General features: G+C 35.0%; 1 protein-coding gene across 1 annotated transcript in view; it reads left to right on the top strand.

Moving 5' to 3' along the window:
- The window catches only part of LNPEP (leucyl/cystinyl aminopeptidase), a 76,670-nt gene extending 65,865 nt beyond the window's left edge, over nt 1-10,805 (top strand). Inside the window, exons 14-18 of the mRNA XM_004678118.2 lie at nt 4,992-5,176; nt 6,538-6,699; nt 8,638-8,778; nt 9,396-9,477; nt 10,170-10,805. Coding sequence (XP_004678175.1) covers nt 4,992-5,176; nt 6,538-6,699; nt 8,638-8,778; nt 9,396-9,477; nt 10,170-10,301 — 702 coding nt within the window. The 3' untranslated portion in view covers nt 10,302-10,805. The remainder of the gene's footprint in view (nt 1-4,991; nt 5,177-6,537; nt 6,700-8,637; nt 8,779-9,395; nt 9,478-10,169) is intronic.
- The last annotated feature ends 3,221 nt before the right edge of the window (nt 10,806-14,026 follow it).

The following is a 14,026-nucleotide window of genomic DNA, read 5'->3' as shown; positions in this document are numbered from 1 at the left end:
TTTTTTTCATCTCAGTTGTAATCCCTGTGGGCTTCCCCTCACCAAATCACCCATGTGCCATCATCATAGTCCAGTGGATTTCCCTCTCCCCACTGTTTTTGACCCCATTCTACCCCATAAAATGTCTCTGGTATATAGCTGTTCATTATTATTATTTTCTCGCCTGGTCCTTTATACTCCTGCTGTGAGTGATACCATCTGGTGTGTGTTCATTAATTTTATAGGACAGTTCTTACATATCTTTTAACACCTTTTCTGTGTGTGTGTTTCCATTTCTTTTAAGTTTTTCATCAATTTTGAACACTGTGTCTGATAGAAAGAAAAGATCATCCAGGTCTTTGTGGATGGATTTTGGAATTCATTCTGTCTTTGAGTTGAAATATTCCCTTTAGGACTAAAGGTGCCACATACTGCATTTTTCAGTGTTCCCATTTTGTAGCTTTCTGTTTTGACAATTTTTTTTTATTTCCTGAGGTTGTAGAGCTTCTACTTTTTCAGCAGGTGGCAATATATGTCATGGAGAACTGATCTACAGCTGCTGATTCTAGAATAGAATAGGGCATGGAGGGGTTCAGTCACTAATGTGCAAGAGTGTTTAGTACTTTTGGTACTGCTGAAAGATCTCCTCTCAGATTCCAGACTTATATTTATGAAGTATTGCACTGTCAGGCCTCACAGGATCAGTTTGAGTCCTAAGTAGATGACAGAGGAAGACTGCCATCTGTTCTCTGGCCTCTTTGCTGAGGACCTGGCTGACCTGGACATCCCAGCCCCACTGTGCATTATCTATCTCAGTTAAGGGTATTCCTCCATACTAATCAGTTTGGCCTTCCCTTGGGTCACTGGCCAAACATAGGAGCACAAGTCTGAGATTTTCATGGCAAATTTCCACCTTGTCTGGAGTCACTAGACACCTGTCTTCATCCACTATTTGTTGTATGGAGTTGAATTTCTTTAGTGTCCCTTCTATCATAGTCAATGTTAGTCTCCATTCAAGAGGTGCTTTGTTTTCACCCCAAGTCTCTTGGCCCTCTGGTACCACTCTGGACTATTTTTGCACCATTTCATGACAACAAAGTCAGAAACCTCCTCTGATGCCATCTTCCTCCTCTTGTATTTTGGTAACAGCCACCTTCTATACTCATACTGCTATCCCTGAGGTTAGTTTTCTCATCTTATGCTATTATCAGCAGCAGGTATATGGTGATTGAAAAATACTCTCCCCCACATATTTCTTATCTGTTCTCAGGAGCGCTGCCCCCATCCCTGCCAGTAGGAGAGATGCTTAAGTTAGATGTTTCTTAGAATTGTTTAGATTTTTTAAAATTCTTCTATTTTGTAAGACTTTCATCTATCAAACTTAATAGAAGCCAGCCTCTGGAATGTACCTGGCTAGCGCATAGTGACATCCAGTAGAAACTGAATGAATGAATTGTGAAACACACCAGAAAAAAAGGTGGATTTTAATGCTTATTTTATTTTATACCCACTGCTTAATGCTTAATGTAGACTACTTTGTTTAATCCTCACAAAATACCAAGTATCTCTTTCTATTCTCATTAGATAAATGAGGGGGTTTTAATAACTTTACCAAAGTCACTTACCTACTAAACTATAAAGGTGAGATTCAAGCCCAGATTAGTTTCACTGCAATACCTATCTACTTGTGTTATTTTGTTGTATTTTAAATTCATTTGTGTTCTAGCACTGTCATTTTTTTACAAGATACCTTTTTGAGTGGAAAGATAAAAGATTTTTTTGGCTATCATTTTTTTAATTGAGATTATATATTAAATCTGTTCTTATACGCATAAATAAAAATTTTAAAAAATAGTCTGAAAGTACATTACTATGTGTTTAAGGTTTAAAATGACAGATCCACCCTAATTGTTCTTTTCAAAATGCAGTTTTGGACTTACTAGTTAATATTTACTTTATATCCAAAATGTTAGTAACTGTGTTGGTGTTTTTTGTTTGTTTTGTTTTGTTTTTTTCTAAACCATAGATACGTGCATTTCCAAAGAATTAAGCAAATAACTTAACAGTCTGCTTAGGGCAAACTAACCTGCCCAGACACACAAACTTCTAAACAGTTGGTATAGTAAGGAGATTGGCTATTTGTTAGCTATTAGCTACTACTAATAACATCATTACAGATCACTCAATTTTTTTTCCACTTGTAAATGATAGTGTCAGTACTGAATATACCCTAAAAGGAAGCAGACTACTTCAGTAATCTGCATCTTCCCAGCTAGTTAAATTCCATAATGGCAAAAACCATTCTTGCTCTACCTTTCTATATTAACGCTGTCAGGGCTCAGCACCAGGAAGCACTAGATACTTCAGGGTATCCCTGTGTTGAAAACACAGATGCTAAATCAGTCCAAAGAATTAGACTGTTTGAATGTTTTCCCAGTGAGGCGCTCAAGTAACTCTGACCTTTACCCCAGGTGCTGACTCCCAGTTTGCTGGGCAGGTGTGTGTTTTTTAGGATTCAAGGTGGGATCCAGGGACTGACAGGACAGGGACAAAGAGGCTTAGAATGTGGTAAGCCAGGGCCCATTTCCAGCTGTACATACTGTAGATATTCAGTATCCAGATGTAGATATTCCTATATTTGATTGTTAGTTAAAGTAAGACTAAGTTAGAAATTTAGTAACAAATTCTATTGCTTAATAAGTTTAAGTATTGAAAATAAACTTAGAGCCATGGAAACACAGTTTTAATTTTATTGCTAAAAGAGAAAAGTATGTGTTTATTAATATTAAAACCATAACTTGGATTACTTATAAAAATGATAATTTCTAACAATAGGAATTTTTTAAAAGCAGAATTAGTGTACTTTTAAAATAAAATATTTTACCCTATTATCATTTGAAATACATTTTAAAGACAACTGTTTTGGGAATTTCCCTTGATTATTTAATACAGGAGTAAGTAGTAAAATTGTGCCTTTTAGTTGTGATGAGTAACTGCTCAGAAATTAGCCTTATCATCTTGCAGGTGTTATTCCCTTTCTTTCTGTATTTTATTTAAAGTGCCATTTTATGTTTTAGTCTGTATGCTCCCAAGGAGCATTGCCATTTTTCTTCATTGACTTTTTTTAGTAATATTTCAAATATGTAACATTTTCCTTCACTCATTCTTCCTTTATTTCTGTTTGACAGTAGTGAGTAGCTTTTAAGTGGTTTATTCTTCAGTCTTTTACGATAGTTTGTTATCATGCCATTGAGAGGGTCAAGCCAGTCAATTGAAAACAGCAAGTACCAGTGCAGTCATGTGTGTCCAGTGATTCTCTGTATTGCTTTTATGTTCCTTAAATTATCAGTCAGCATGGACAGTTTTTTTCCAGTGACTCACAAGCTTTGTTTATCACACATTCCACAAGGTGTCTGTTGTATATTTAATGGCTTTGAAGCAAACAAAAAGTGAGTTGATATGTTATCACAACTTCTTTTCCCATTCTAGTCATTAGCTTCACAAAAGACTCAGAGAAAAGTTAAATGGTACAAACATTTTAAAACTCTCCAAGTCGAATTCATTTTAGTTATTGACAGTGGTATTCCAGAAGAATGCAGTACTCTTTGAAGACGTTAAACTAATTTGCATGTGGTTGTCTATGGTTCTTTCTTACTTACTTGAGCCAAAACATGATAGTGGTGGTGGCATTAAAGAAGTGAGAAGGAACACCCCATGCTGATAACACATTGCAGGCAGGGCATGTGCATCTGTCATTTTTTTTTTTTTTTTCATTTTGATTCCCCTTATTTATTGAAATGAATTTTTTTAATGCCTATGATTTTTTTTTATTAGAATTTTTGTTCCTTTTAGGTGCCACTCATTTTTACAAATTTCAGATGATACTTTCAGCCTCATGTCACCCCTTCCTATATCACCACAGCTTGCATTATAGATATCTTTCCATGCACTATGTACACCATCTGTACTTTTGTTGTGGGGAGATTTAAAAAAAAATGAGATTTTTGGTTTCTTAACACCTTAGTGTACATTGAAGAATGGCATCCCATTCAGAAGTAACTAACAATGGACTGAATAGTAGTGGTATTACTGAATAGTTTTTGATATTCTTAAGTATGATAGGATATTATGGTTATTTAGGAGAATTGTTTATGAGAGCTGTAAAATGAGGTATTTATAAATTGTATACCATAGCTGTAACTTACTTTCAGACAAGATCAGGTGTTTTCAGGGTGCTGGGACACACACTATAACTTTCAAAAGGATTTAGTTAAAACCAGAATAATGAGTGTGCATGTGTATGCGTTAGAAGAGACACAGAAAACAATGCAAGTATGTTAAAAACCAGTAAATCTAGGTGAGCAACATATGGGTGTTCATTGTGTTATACTTATAGCTTTCCTGTGGGTCAAACGTTTTTAATTTAAGAGATAGGGAGGGAAGAAATAATAAACAATTAGTCTTCCATATAGGCCTCATTTTCTTGCTAATTTGGTAAGATTAATTTGTTACTGTATCAAACTATTTACTTTAAATATACCTTTAATATTGGATTCAGAAATAGTTAAAGGCTACCTGTCTATCGTTTTATGGACTTTGGGTTCTAATATCATGAGATCACGAAGTTCCAACTTCTCAATAGTAGTTATAGGTGATACTCTGGTAGATAAACAGCTTTATAGGTGAGTCATACACAAAAGAAAGGTTTCCTGCTGCACAGAAATGATTAATTCTCTTTGACTTATATTGTTAAGATAGCAGCCTTACAGGTTGTCTCTGCTGTGAATAGGCAGAGGCTATATGTAGCCTCTAAGCTACACAGATGTCTGAGCCCTATGTAGGCTTCATGTGTTGGGAGACATTAATGAGTAATGTCTGAGCTTTCACACCCCTGCCCCAGCTCTATTTTTTTTTTTCTGCTTAAATGTTCAGAAAAAGAGATCTAGTTTTCCTGATTTTTTTGGGTTGTCCTAATTATTCTTACTCTATTATAATCCATTTTTCCTTTCTAGAATAGAGTATTTAAATTGCTTCAAAACCAAATCCGGCAACAAACTTGGACTGATGAGGGCACCCCATCTGTTCGAGAGCTTCGATCAGCCTTGCTAGAATTTGCTTGCACCCACGGCATAGAAAACTGCAGCACTACTGCCATGAAGCTGTTTGATGAATGGGTGGCATCCAACGGAACTCAAAGGTGGGGTGTGCTCATACTCAAGTGTTTACCTTATGTCATACTGAAACCAGACCTTCCATTCTGTATCATGAGATGTTATAAGACTGTGTTAATGAAGGTGAACTCTGTGCAACTGCATTCAAAAAAAATGTCTTAATTGTGGTAAACTACATATAACTTAAAATTTACTGTATTAACTTGTAAGTGTTCAGTAGTATAAGTACATTTGTGGTGTTGTACAGTCCCCAGAACTTTTTCATCTTGCAAACTGAGTTACTGCCCATTAAAACAACAGCTCCCATTTTCTGTTTCTCCAGTCCCTGGCAACCACCATGCCACTATATTTTTTCTGAGTTTTATTATTTTAAATATCTCATAAAGATGAAAGCAAGCAGTATTTATCTTTTTATCACTGGCTTATTTTACTTCATATAATGTCCTCAAGGGTTGTCCATGTCCTGCAAGTGTCAGAATTTCCTTCCTTTTTTAAGGCTGAGTAATCCATTGCATATTACCTGTCACATTTTGGGTTTCTTCTACCTGTTCACTACTCTGAATAGTGCTGCTATGAGCCTGAGTACACACATGTCACTTTGAGACCCTGCTTTTTTTTTTTTTTTTTCAGATATGTATGTAGAAGTGATATAACTGGATCATATGGTGCTTCTGTTTTTCCTTAGTGGCTGCACCATTTTATATTCCCACCAGCATTGTATAGTGTTCCCTTTTCTCCACATATTTGCCAATCCTTGTTTTTGGTAGCTGCCATCCTAATGGATATATGTCATCAAACATGTCTTGTTTATTTTGGGAAGACATAGCATGTGGAGTTACCCATTCGTGGAAATATTTTGGTGATGGTTCTCTCCAGGTTCTTTACTAGGCACTCTGGGGAAAGAATCACTGGAGAGTTTGGGTGGGGGATAATTTTTTGTGAGTTTCTTTTCAGCTCTGAGTTCTTAATAAAGCCAGTAAATTGTACTTCTTTCCATTTTTTTATTCACCCACATAGTTGTTTCTATATTTCCACTATAGAGCTTGACACCCTGTGTTTTAATCTATATGCGTATTGCTCTGTACTTTGTGAAGTCTGAGTTCTTAATGGGCAGAGACTGTGTCTCATTCCTCTTTTCCTCCCCAGCATCCAGCCAAGTCCTTACTGGTACTTTTTGAGTGCTCAGTGAATAATTATTGTATTGAATTGAATGATGTTCCTTAAAGTCACCCACTGAAATCATCTTTTTTTTCTTTTTTTTGACTGTTAATGGTACAGTGAAAAGTCTTCTAATTATCATCTGCTCTGATTCTAAAACACCGCTAGTCAATTTCTTGTCTTTAGATTCAGGGTTTCTTGTTCTTATGTTTGACAACCTCTTTTACAGCCTACCTACTGACATTATGACTACCGTGTTCAAAGTGGGAGCAAAAACTGAGAAAGGCTGGACTTTCCTCTTAAGCAAGTATGTCTCTATAGGCTTGGAGGCAGAGAAGAATAAAATTCTTGAAGCTCTTGCCAGCTCAGAGGATGTACGGAAGCTTTACTGGTATGAAACCTCCCCAAAAGATATGACTTATAGAAATCAAAGGCATAAACATTTTGCTCCTAGAGTGGAAGCAGCCTGGAGTTTCTGAACTTCACCTCAGGATGCACCAGGATAGAAAAGCACAAATAATAAAGCCAGTAAACTGTACTTCTTTCCATCTTCTTACTCATCCCCACAGTGTCCTCAAGGGTTGTCCTACCATAGAGCTTTCCACCCCGTATTGTAATATATATCCTTATTGCTCTGAACTTTGTGAAAGTCTGAGTTCCTAGTGGACAGAGACTGTATCCTTGGCCAGAAGACATTGGTAGATGCCAGCATCACAACTTCCTCCTACTTTCTGATTAAAATGTCTTCATCCCATTAACAGGTTCTTATTCTTTTTGGTTAGCTACTACTCTGTCTCAGCTATAATTCTGAAAATAAAGACACTTCAAAAAATGGTAGCATGTCAAAGTTTATATATTACACCTTTAGGTGACTAATACATATGTGGAAATGGTAGTTCAACATGGGGGAAGGACAGACTGTCTAAGTAGGGTTTCTTAATGGGATGAATTGTTATTGGTAGGGTAGATGAGCTCTATGTAGCTACAAGAAGTGTGAAGGTATCTTGAAGGTCAACATGAGAAAGATAGAGGGACACACTTGGGTACCATTGATTCTCTGATATATTTTTGCTCAGGCAAACCTAAATAGTTTTTCTGAGATGTCCTCTGCACCTGTCTACATCCACTTTCCACAGGATATACAATATATAAGCAGTAACCAGCCTCTAAGTTGCGTAAATAGAGAAAACATTTTAGTTTTTACATTAGTAATAGTATTTTACTAAACTAGTATACATTAATAAATTCCAATTATAAAGTACTTAACAATATCTAATATAAGTAGAATAAAATATGAAATCATCTCAACTTTCACTTCCATTTTTATTTTCTCTTTTAACAGTGTCAAGCTTGTGTATTTACATACATAAACACAGATTTATGCCTTACCTGTGTGTTTTGTGACACTCTTTATAAATGAATAATCACTCTTAGATTTGCCATGTCAGTTCATAAAGCCATTTCCTTTGTTTTTAATAGCTGCATAGTATTCCATAACACAACTATCATACTTTTTGTAACTCACCAAGTTTCAGTGGACATGTGGGCTTACCCCCCACTAAAAATACTATTGCATTCTTCTCTGGGTATATGGTTTCTCACTGTTAACAGGTTTTATTGTATAGTAGATGAGACTGTTTACATTCAAATGCCATACTTTAATATTTATGATCAGTATAACAAGGTCAGTTACATAATCTCAGTTACATAATCTCAGTCTCCTAAGCTATAAACAAGAATATTTTAAGTATCATTGTATCAGTGATTTAGAACATTATCTAGTAATAGGGAATAGCAATAAATGCTAACCACTCATAAGATTCTAAAATGTAGCTCCAGGTTTTTAGGAGTGATAAGAAATCTGCCTATTCAAATCAAATAAAGTTTGTGTGGGTTTTTTTTTTTAAGATTTATTTATTTATGCATACAGAATTAGGGTATAGGCCAGAGGTTCAGGAGCAGTGAGAGGATTCACCAGAGACTGAGTAGGGAGCAGAATAGGTAGACTGATGAAGTACACTGCTGAGGGGAGCAGCATTGCACCACCAGGGAGGGCCCCCAAATAAGGTTTTTAACAGAAGAAAATGCTACAGTTAAAATAAATTCTACTAAAATATATTTCATAAATGCTATTACACCAAGAATTATTTATTATTATGTGTTAGTGAGTTAGTTTTAAAAAAGACAAATTTTCAACCTATTGATCTTAGACTAACTCCAAGCTTCTATTCTTTAAAAAGCTACAGAGCCTTCATTAGAAAACCAAGACTAATTAAATTCAGTCTTCATGAATAATTATTTTGAATGCTAAATCTGCTTTGTTTCTTAGGTTAATGACAAGTAGCCTCAATGGAGATACCATCAGAACACAAAAGTTGTCATTCATCATTAGAACAGTGAGCCGACATTTTCCTGGACACTTATTGGCATGGGATTTTGTCAAAGAGAACTGGAATAAGCTTGTTCAGAAGTGAGTTTCCCAGCTTCTAGTATTTTCAGACTCTGAATTTGAGAAAAGTTCCCAGTGTTGTGGTTCACAGGAGTAATGATTTTCTATGAGAGGAAATATGCCTCAGTGACATTTCACTTGAAACACCCAGAAATTTTCACATTTGCAAACATAATCCTCTAAAATGAGTCATTTAACAGTGGTATTCCATTGAGTCCTAATCAAAATATCAGGTCACTTATCTATGCGTGACCACAGACTATTTCTGAGTCACTGCTTAGTTATGCATATAGAAAAATACCTCTTAATTGCCAAGGAGCCAGTTAAGAACTCATAGTCATGGGTGTTTCTTTTAAAACAATAATGACATTTCTGGGTGTGTGAAGTAATTTACAGTAAATTAAATGTATTAATAATTTATCTGGAGGCTGTCTTCCCTATTTCTGCCCACCTTTCCTACGCATTGGCATGAGTGTGTGCAGGACCGCTTTAGCTTGACTGAGCTGCAATTCCCAGCAGCAGGACTCCACTCTGCCTTGGGCATGTGTAGCTTACATTAAAGCATATTCTTTGCACTCAGGAACTTTGCTCACTAATAGCTACGTCATTTCCTTGCTCTTTTATTTGTGTTTCTTCAGGTTCCATCTGGGGTCTTATACCATACAAAGTATTGTTGCTGGATCTACTCACCTATTTTCAACAAAGGCACATTTGTCTGAGGTTGGTTGTGTAAAATGTCAGTAGGGGCAATGGGTATCCCTTTCCCTCAGGGTAGGTAGTTTAAGTGAGATGGTAGCTTCCATTGTTAATTCCTGTCACTTCTCTCTGCCTGCCTTCATCTGTGGTAGCTATTCTGCTTTGGGATATTTTTGGAAGGGTGAATATATGTCAATGAGGAAAAATTCTGATTTATATTTCAGCAGTTGTATTCCTATTACAGTCTTTTGAATTAAAATCATTATGTCACGTTTAAGTGCTAATAAAATTGTTTTGAAGGGTAAAATTGGTCACAAAAGCTAATTTTAAATTCTACTTCATTTACTTCTACATGAATTTTGTTTTTCTGTTTTAAATTTGAAGACTTGATCCTTATGGGAATAAGTGGAATATTTTCTTTTTTTTAGTTACTTCAGATTTCACCATACTTGATATCAGCACCCCAGTTTATTAAAGTAATTCTTGTTTCTGCTTCTTTTAAGATATTAGCATAGCCATCACATCAAATTAAAAATTATTTGAAAAGGATATTCAACTAAAAAATAAAACACAGGCACTTTATATATGTGTTTATATATAATACATAACATACTGTACTATATATTATATAACATATATTACACATATATATATAACAGAGAGAGAGAGTTATTGTTCTTTTCTTCCGTTGAAATACTTCTCTCTACAATTTATAGGTCCAGACGTTCTTTGAAAATCAGTCGGAGGCAACCTTTCGACTGCGTTGTGTCCAAGAGGCTTTGGAAGTCATCCAATTGAATATCCAGTGGATGGAGAAGAACCTTAAAACTCTGACAAAGTGGCTGTAGCATGCACACCTGCACCTCATTTTGTCACCATTCAGAGAGCTTGTTAACTTGGGCTGTGCTGCTTTTTGCAAAAAAAGCCAACGTGAAGCCAGGTTGCTGCCGAGTTGTTTGCACTCTTAGGAGTTCTAGTTAGCTCAGGGCTCGTCTATATTTTTCATGTATTTTCTGAATTGTCTTTGGGCAGTATGTAGTTATTTATTACAAGATTATATTCACCTGTATGCCAACCACCTACAAAAACATTGAGTACTTTTTCTACTTTGAAGATATACACATGGGAAAAAAACTGTTTTTGGAATTCTATTCTATTCTGTTTCTCAGTATCTGGAAAGTATTGACACAATGAGAAGAGGAAAGATCTATCAAGGGAGCCACCATCTTTTTGGGTTTCTGGTTTGTGAGCTATCTCTTGCTTCTTGTTGGTAGTTACTGGTTGAATGTGCTACAAAATTAGCTTAAGTATGATACATGGAGTTGATGAAACATGCAACTGTTGAGAACTGATTTCAGATGTGCAGGTCTACTTTGATTTGGAGTTTTGATTAGTCCTTTATTTTCTGCATAATAGCCAGGTGCTTTGAAATTTTTGATTTTTTGTTGTATTGAGAGGCTAAATAACAAAGGCAAAAGATAAAAATTTTCAAATACTTAGCACTTTCTTTTTCATTGTTTATAGCGTTATCAACTGAAGAAGCTCCAAACCAGGTTAACTTTAAAATTATTATATGTGTGAATTCCAATATTCTCCAAATATGTATACCTTTACCACTTTCTGCCATAGATAAACCTTATGATAGTTTACGTACCTATTTCTATACTCATGACAGGTATTTTGTTAATACTAGTGTCTTTTATCATGACTTTATCACAATCACAAAGAAAGCAATTTATTTAAGTTGCCTTTGGCATGATAGATCATAGACACTTTCTTTCTCTCTGAGTAATATCCATGGGTGGATCTTCATTTTATATGATAAAATATCATATTTTAAACTAAGTCTTTGAGAAATTGAACATTTTTATTTGAAGTTCACCATAGTACCTTAAAGGAATAAAGAGAACAGAAATAAGAGTGTCTTGATTCCAGTTTAATATGGTGGGCTTGAAATTTTCCTATCAAAACAGTCCTTTAGTTGAAAATCAGTTTTCCATTATCATGACCTCACTTTTTCTTTTAACTAATTAAAAAGAGTGGGTAAAGAAAGAAAGAAAAATGAGGGAAGATATTCAAAGTGTATGGCATTTTTACTCCATCTAAAGGAGATATACTGTACTTGAATTTATTGAGCTATGCAGAATTATAACTAGATTGTTGTGTTTCTTTGATTCTTAGGAGAAAAGTTTTCTTCTTAGTAATTGTTGAGTACTTCATATTTTCTTTGTTAAAATCTATGTACATAAGAGGGGATGCTACCCATTTGCAAGCACTTAAAACTCCACAGAATCAGACAATGGTAAAGGTCACCTTTTTTTTATGCAATAGCTGTAAAGTGAGAATATGTGGGTTTGTGTATAAAGTTTTATTTTATGAAAATATTTTTATAAAGTAGAATTGTAAAGGATGGCAAGCTAAGAAATAGCCTTTAATCCTGACATGGTCCCCCAGCTTAGTCTTTTCTAAACATTTATCTCAGTATGAGATTAGGAAATGCTATATCCTGAGAATCATGGAATCACCTAAAGATGTCTTAATTGAAACTGGGTGTTTATAGGTCTTTATTTTTCTTGTGCTTCAGTAAATGATAATTTAGTTGATATTGAAAGTATGTTTTTATATTTTTAGAGTGGGGGAAAAATACTAAACTTTTGACAAAGGGTTTTTTTTGTTGCTGGTTTTTTACCATGTTATATTACTAAATTCCACTTTGATACAGAGTTTAAATTTTGCTACTTCTTAAAATCAGTTAAGGTTCTTATTTTACCTGTCCATATTTACATTGCTCCTGTAATATATGTTAGCTTTGCATATGGCAAATCTTGTCTTAAGTTATATCATTGTTTTCCTGTCAGTGTGTGTGGGTGTTACAGGGGTGTTTTACAAGTAAAGCCTTACCAAAACGTGGGCTAAAAAAAGTTCACTTGTAATCCATTACTATCTTTGTCCTCAAAAGCTGTTCATTCCATTGGTACCAGATCCATACTATTCGTAGTTATATTTGTAGACCTCTTCTCAGTTATTTATAATTTTTGTAAGGCATCACCTCAAGTTTTCCCACAGAATTTCATAATTTTTAATAGTATGTTTATCTATAGAGATGACTAAAAACTATGTCAGAAATATAAGGTTAAGCAACATGTAGAACATGTGGTATAAATATAATTGTAGCTTTTGAAGAATTTCCCCCCAAAACTTTATCTTAGACACTGTTTCTGAGAACTCAAATAGGTTGAAGCACAGCACTCACCATGCTTTTTTATACAAGCACATGGATTTAGGACACAATTAAGGACTTGTTTGGCAAGTGTTGTATTCATTGCAGAGGGAGGATCTATTTGATGTAACTGATATAAAAGGCATATCGTACTAGATTTTTAAGAAAGATAAAATGGAAATATGGAATTGTAGAATAACAACTTTGGAGATCTGAAAAGTTATGAAGTAGAAATCTAAGGAGTCTGGTTTGTTCTGTTACTATCAAGTGACAAGATATTGCAATTAGCGTCATCTTCTACCACAGCTTGTGACTTCCTGCTTGTTGTTTTATATCTCTTTAAGTGAAATTACATTGTTTGTCATTGCTAGTATTCACAAGCCTTCATATTACCAAAAGTAAAATTACATTGTTTGTCATTGCTAGTGTTCACGAGCCTTCATATTTCCAAAGGTTCTACTTAATGCTAGTGTTCTAAGCCATTCATGTTTTCTCTTTTTTTGTTTTGTGCCTGTGCATTTTAGCCACGTAGGAACTAAAAAGCTGTCAGAAGAATGCTGGGTATGTGGATGATATGGGTCTCTACGGGTTTTAACTGCATACAAGACAGTCCTTTCTGAATATTAGAAAGTGAGAAATGAAGGTGAAGTGCTGAGTCTGTTGGGTTACTGATACAGCCTGTAAGACTCTGTTCAAACTGTAGTGTCTGGAATCGTAATCTGAAATCAGATTGGTGAGCATCACATCATCCACGATTTCATGGGACTCTAATAAGGTATGTTTGTCTAAGGAGATATGTCATTCTCAAGGATCCCTGGCTGGGTCTGGTTGCAGAACGAGACCCAGATTTCACAGGTATGAGGTAAATCTTCTCCAGCCTTTGGAACTCTCTTTTTTTTAAGGTGCTTGCTTATCCCCTGCACCTACACATGTCTCCATTTGTTCTTTAAAAATTAAGTATATGTTTTTGCTTTCTTGTATTTTATGCTTTATTCTTTGCATTGCCAACTAAACAGCAAGTAAGAAGTGGTACGAAAATATAAGTCTCCTCTTCTCTCTTTCCCTTCCTGCCTGCTTGGGCAATAGCTACCAGAGTAGTTGACTGATTACTTTGGGAGATTTTAGATATATACTTATAAAATACACAGATATGCTTTTTATTCTTTAATTTTTATGTATTTTGTCCTGATAAAAAGTGAAACATTATCATATGAAGATCTCTTTTCCTTCCCATTTTGCCAGTATGAATGGCAGCTATAGAGTAATATCTATCTGATCTCTTTGGGGAAAAAGATGGTGAATTTTGCAAATAGTGTATGTTCTCTTAAAAATATATACAGTTGTTTTTGCTGC

The sequence above is a fragment of the Condylura cristata genome, unplaced genomic scaffold (genome assembly GCF_000260355.1).
Source record: "Condylura cristata isolate star-nosed mole 26May11 unplaced genomic scaffold, ConCri1.0 scaffold00007, whole genome shotgun sequence".
NCBI lineage: Eukaryota > Metazoa > Chordata > Mammalia > Eulipotyphla > Talpidae > Condylura > Condylura cristata.
The sequence above is the reverse complement of the archived record's forward strand: the minus strand, read 5'-3'. Positions and strand labels throughout refer to the sequence as shown.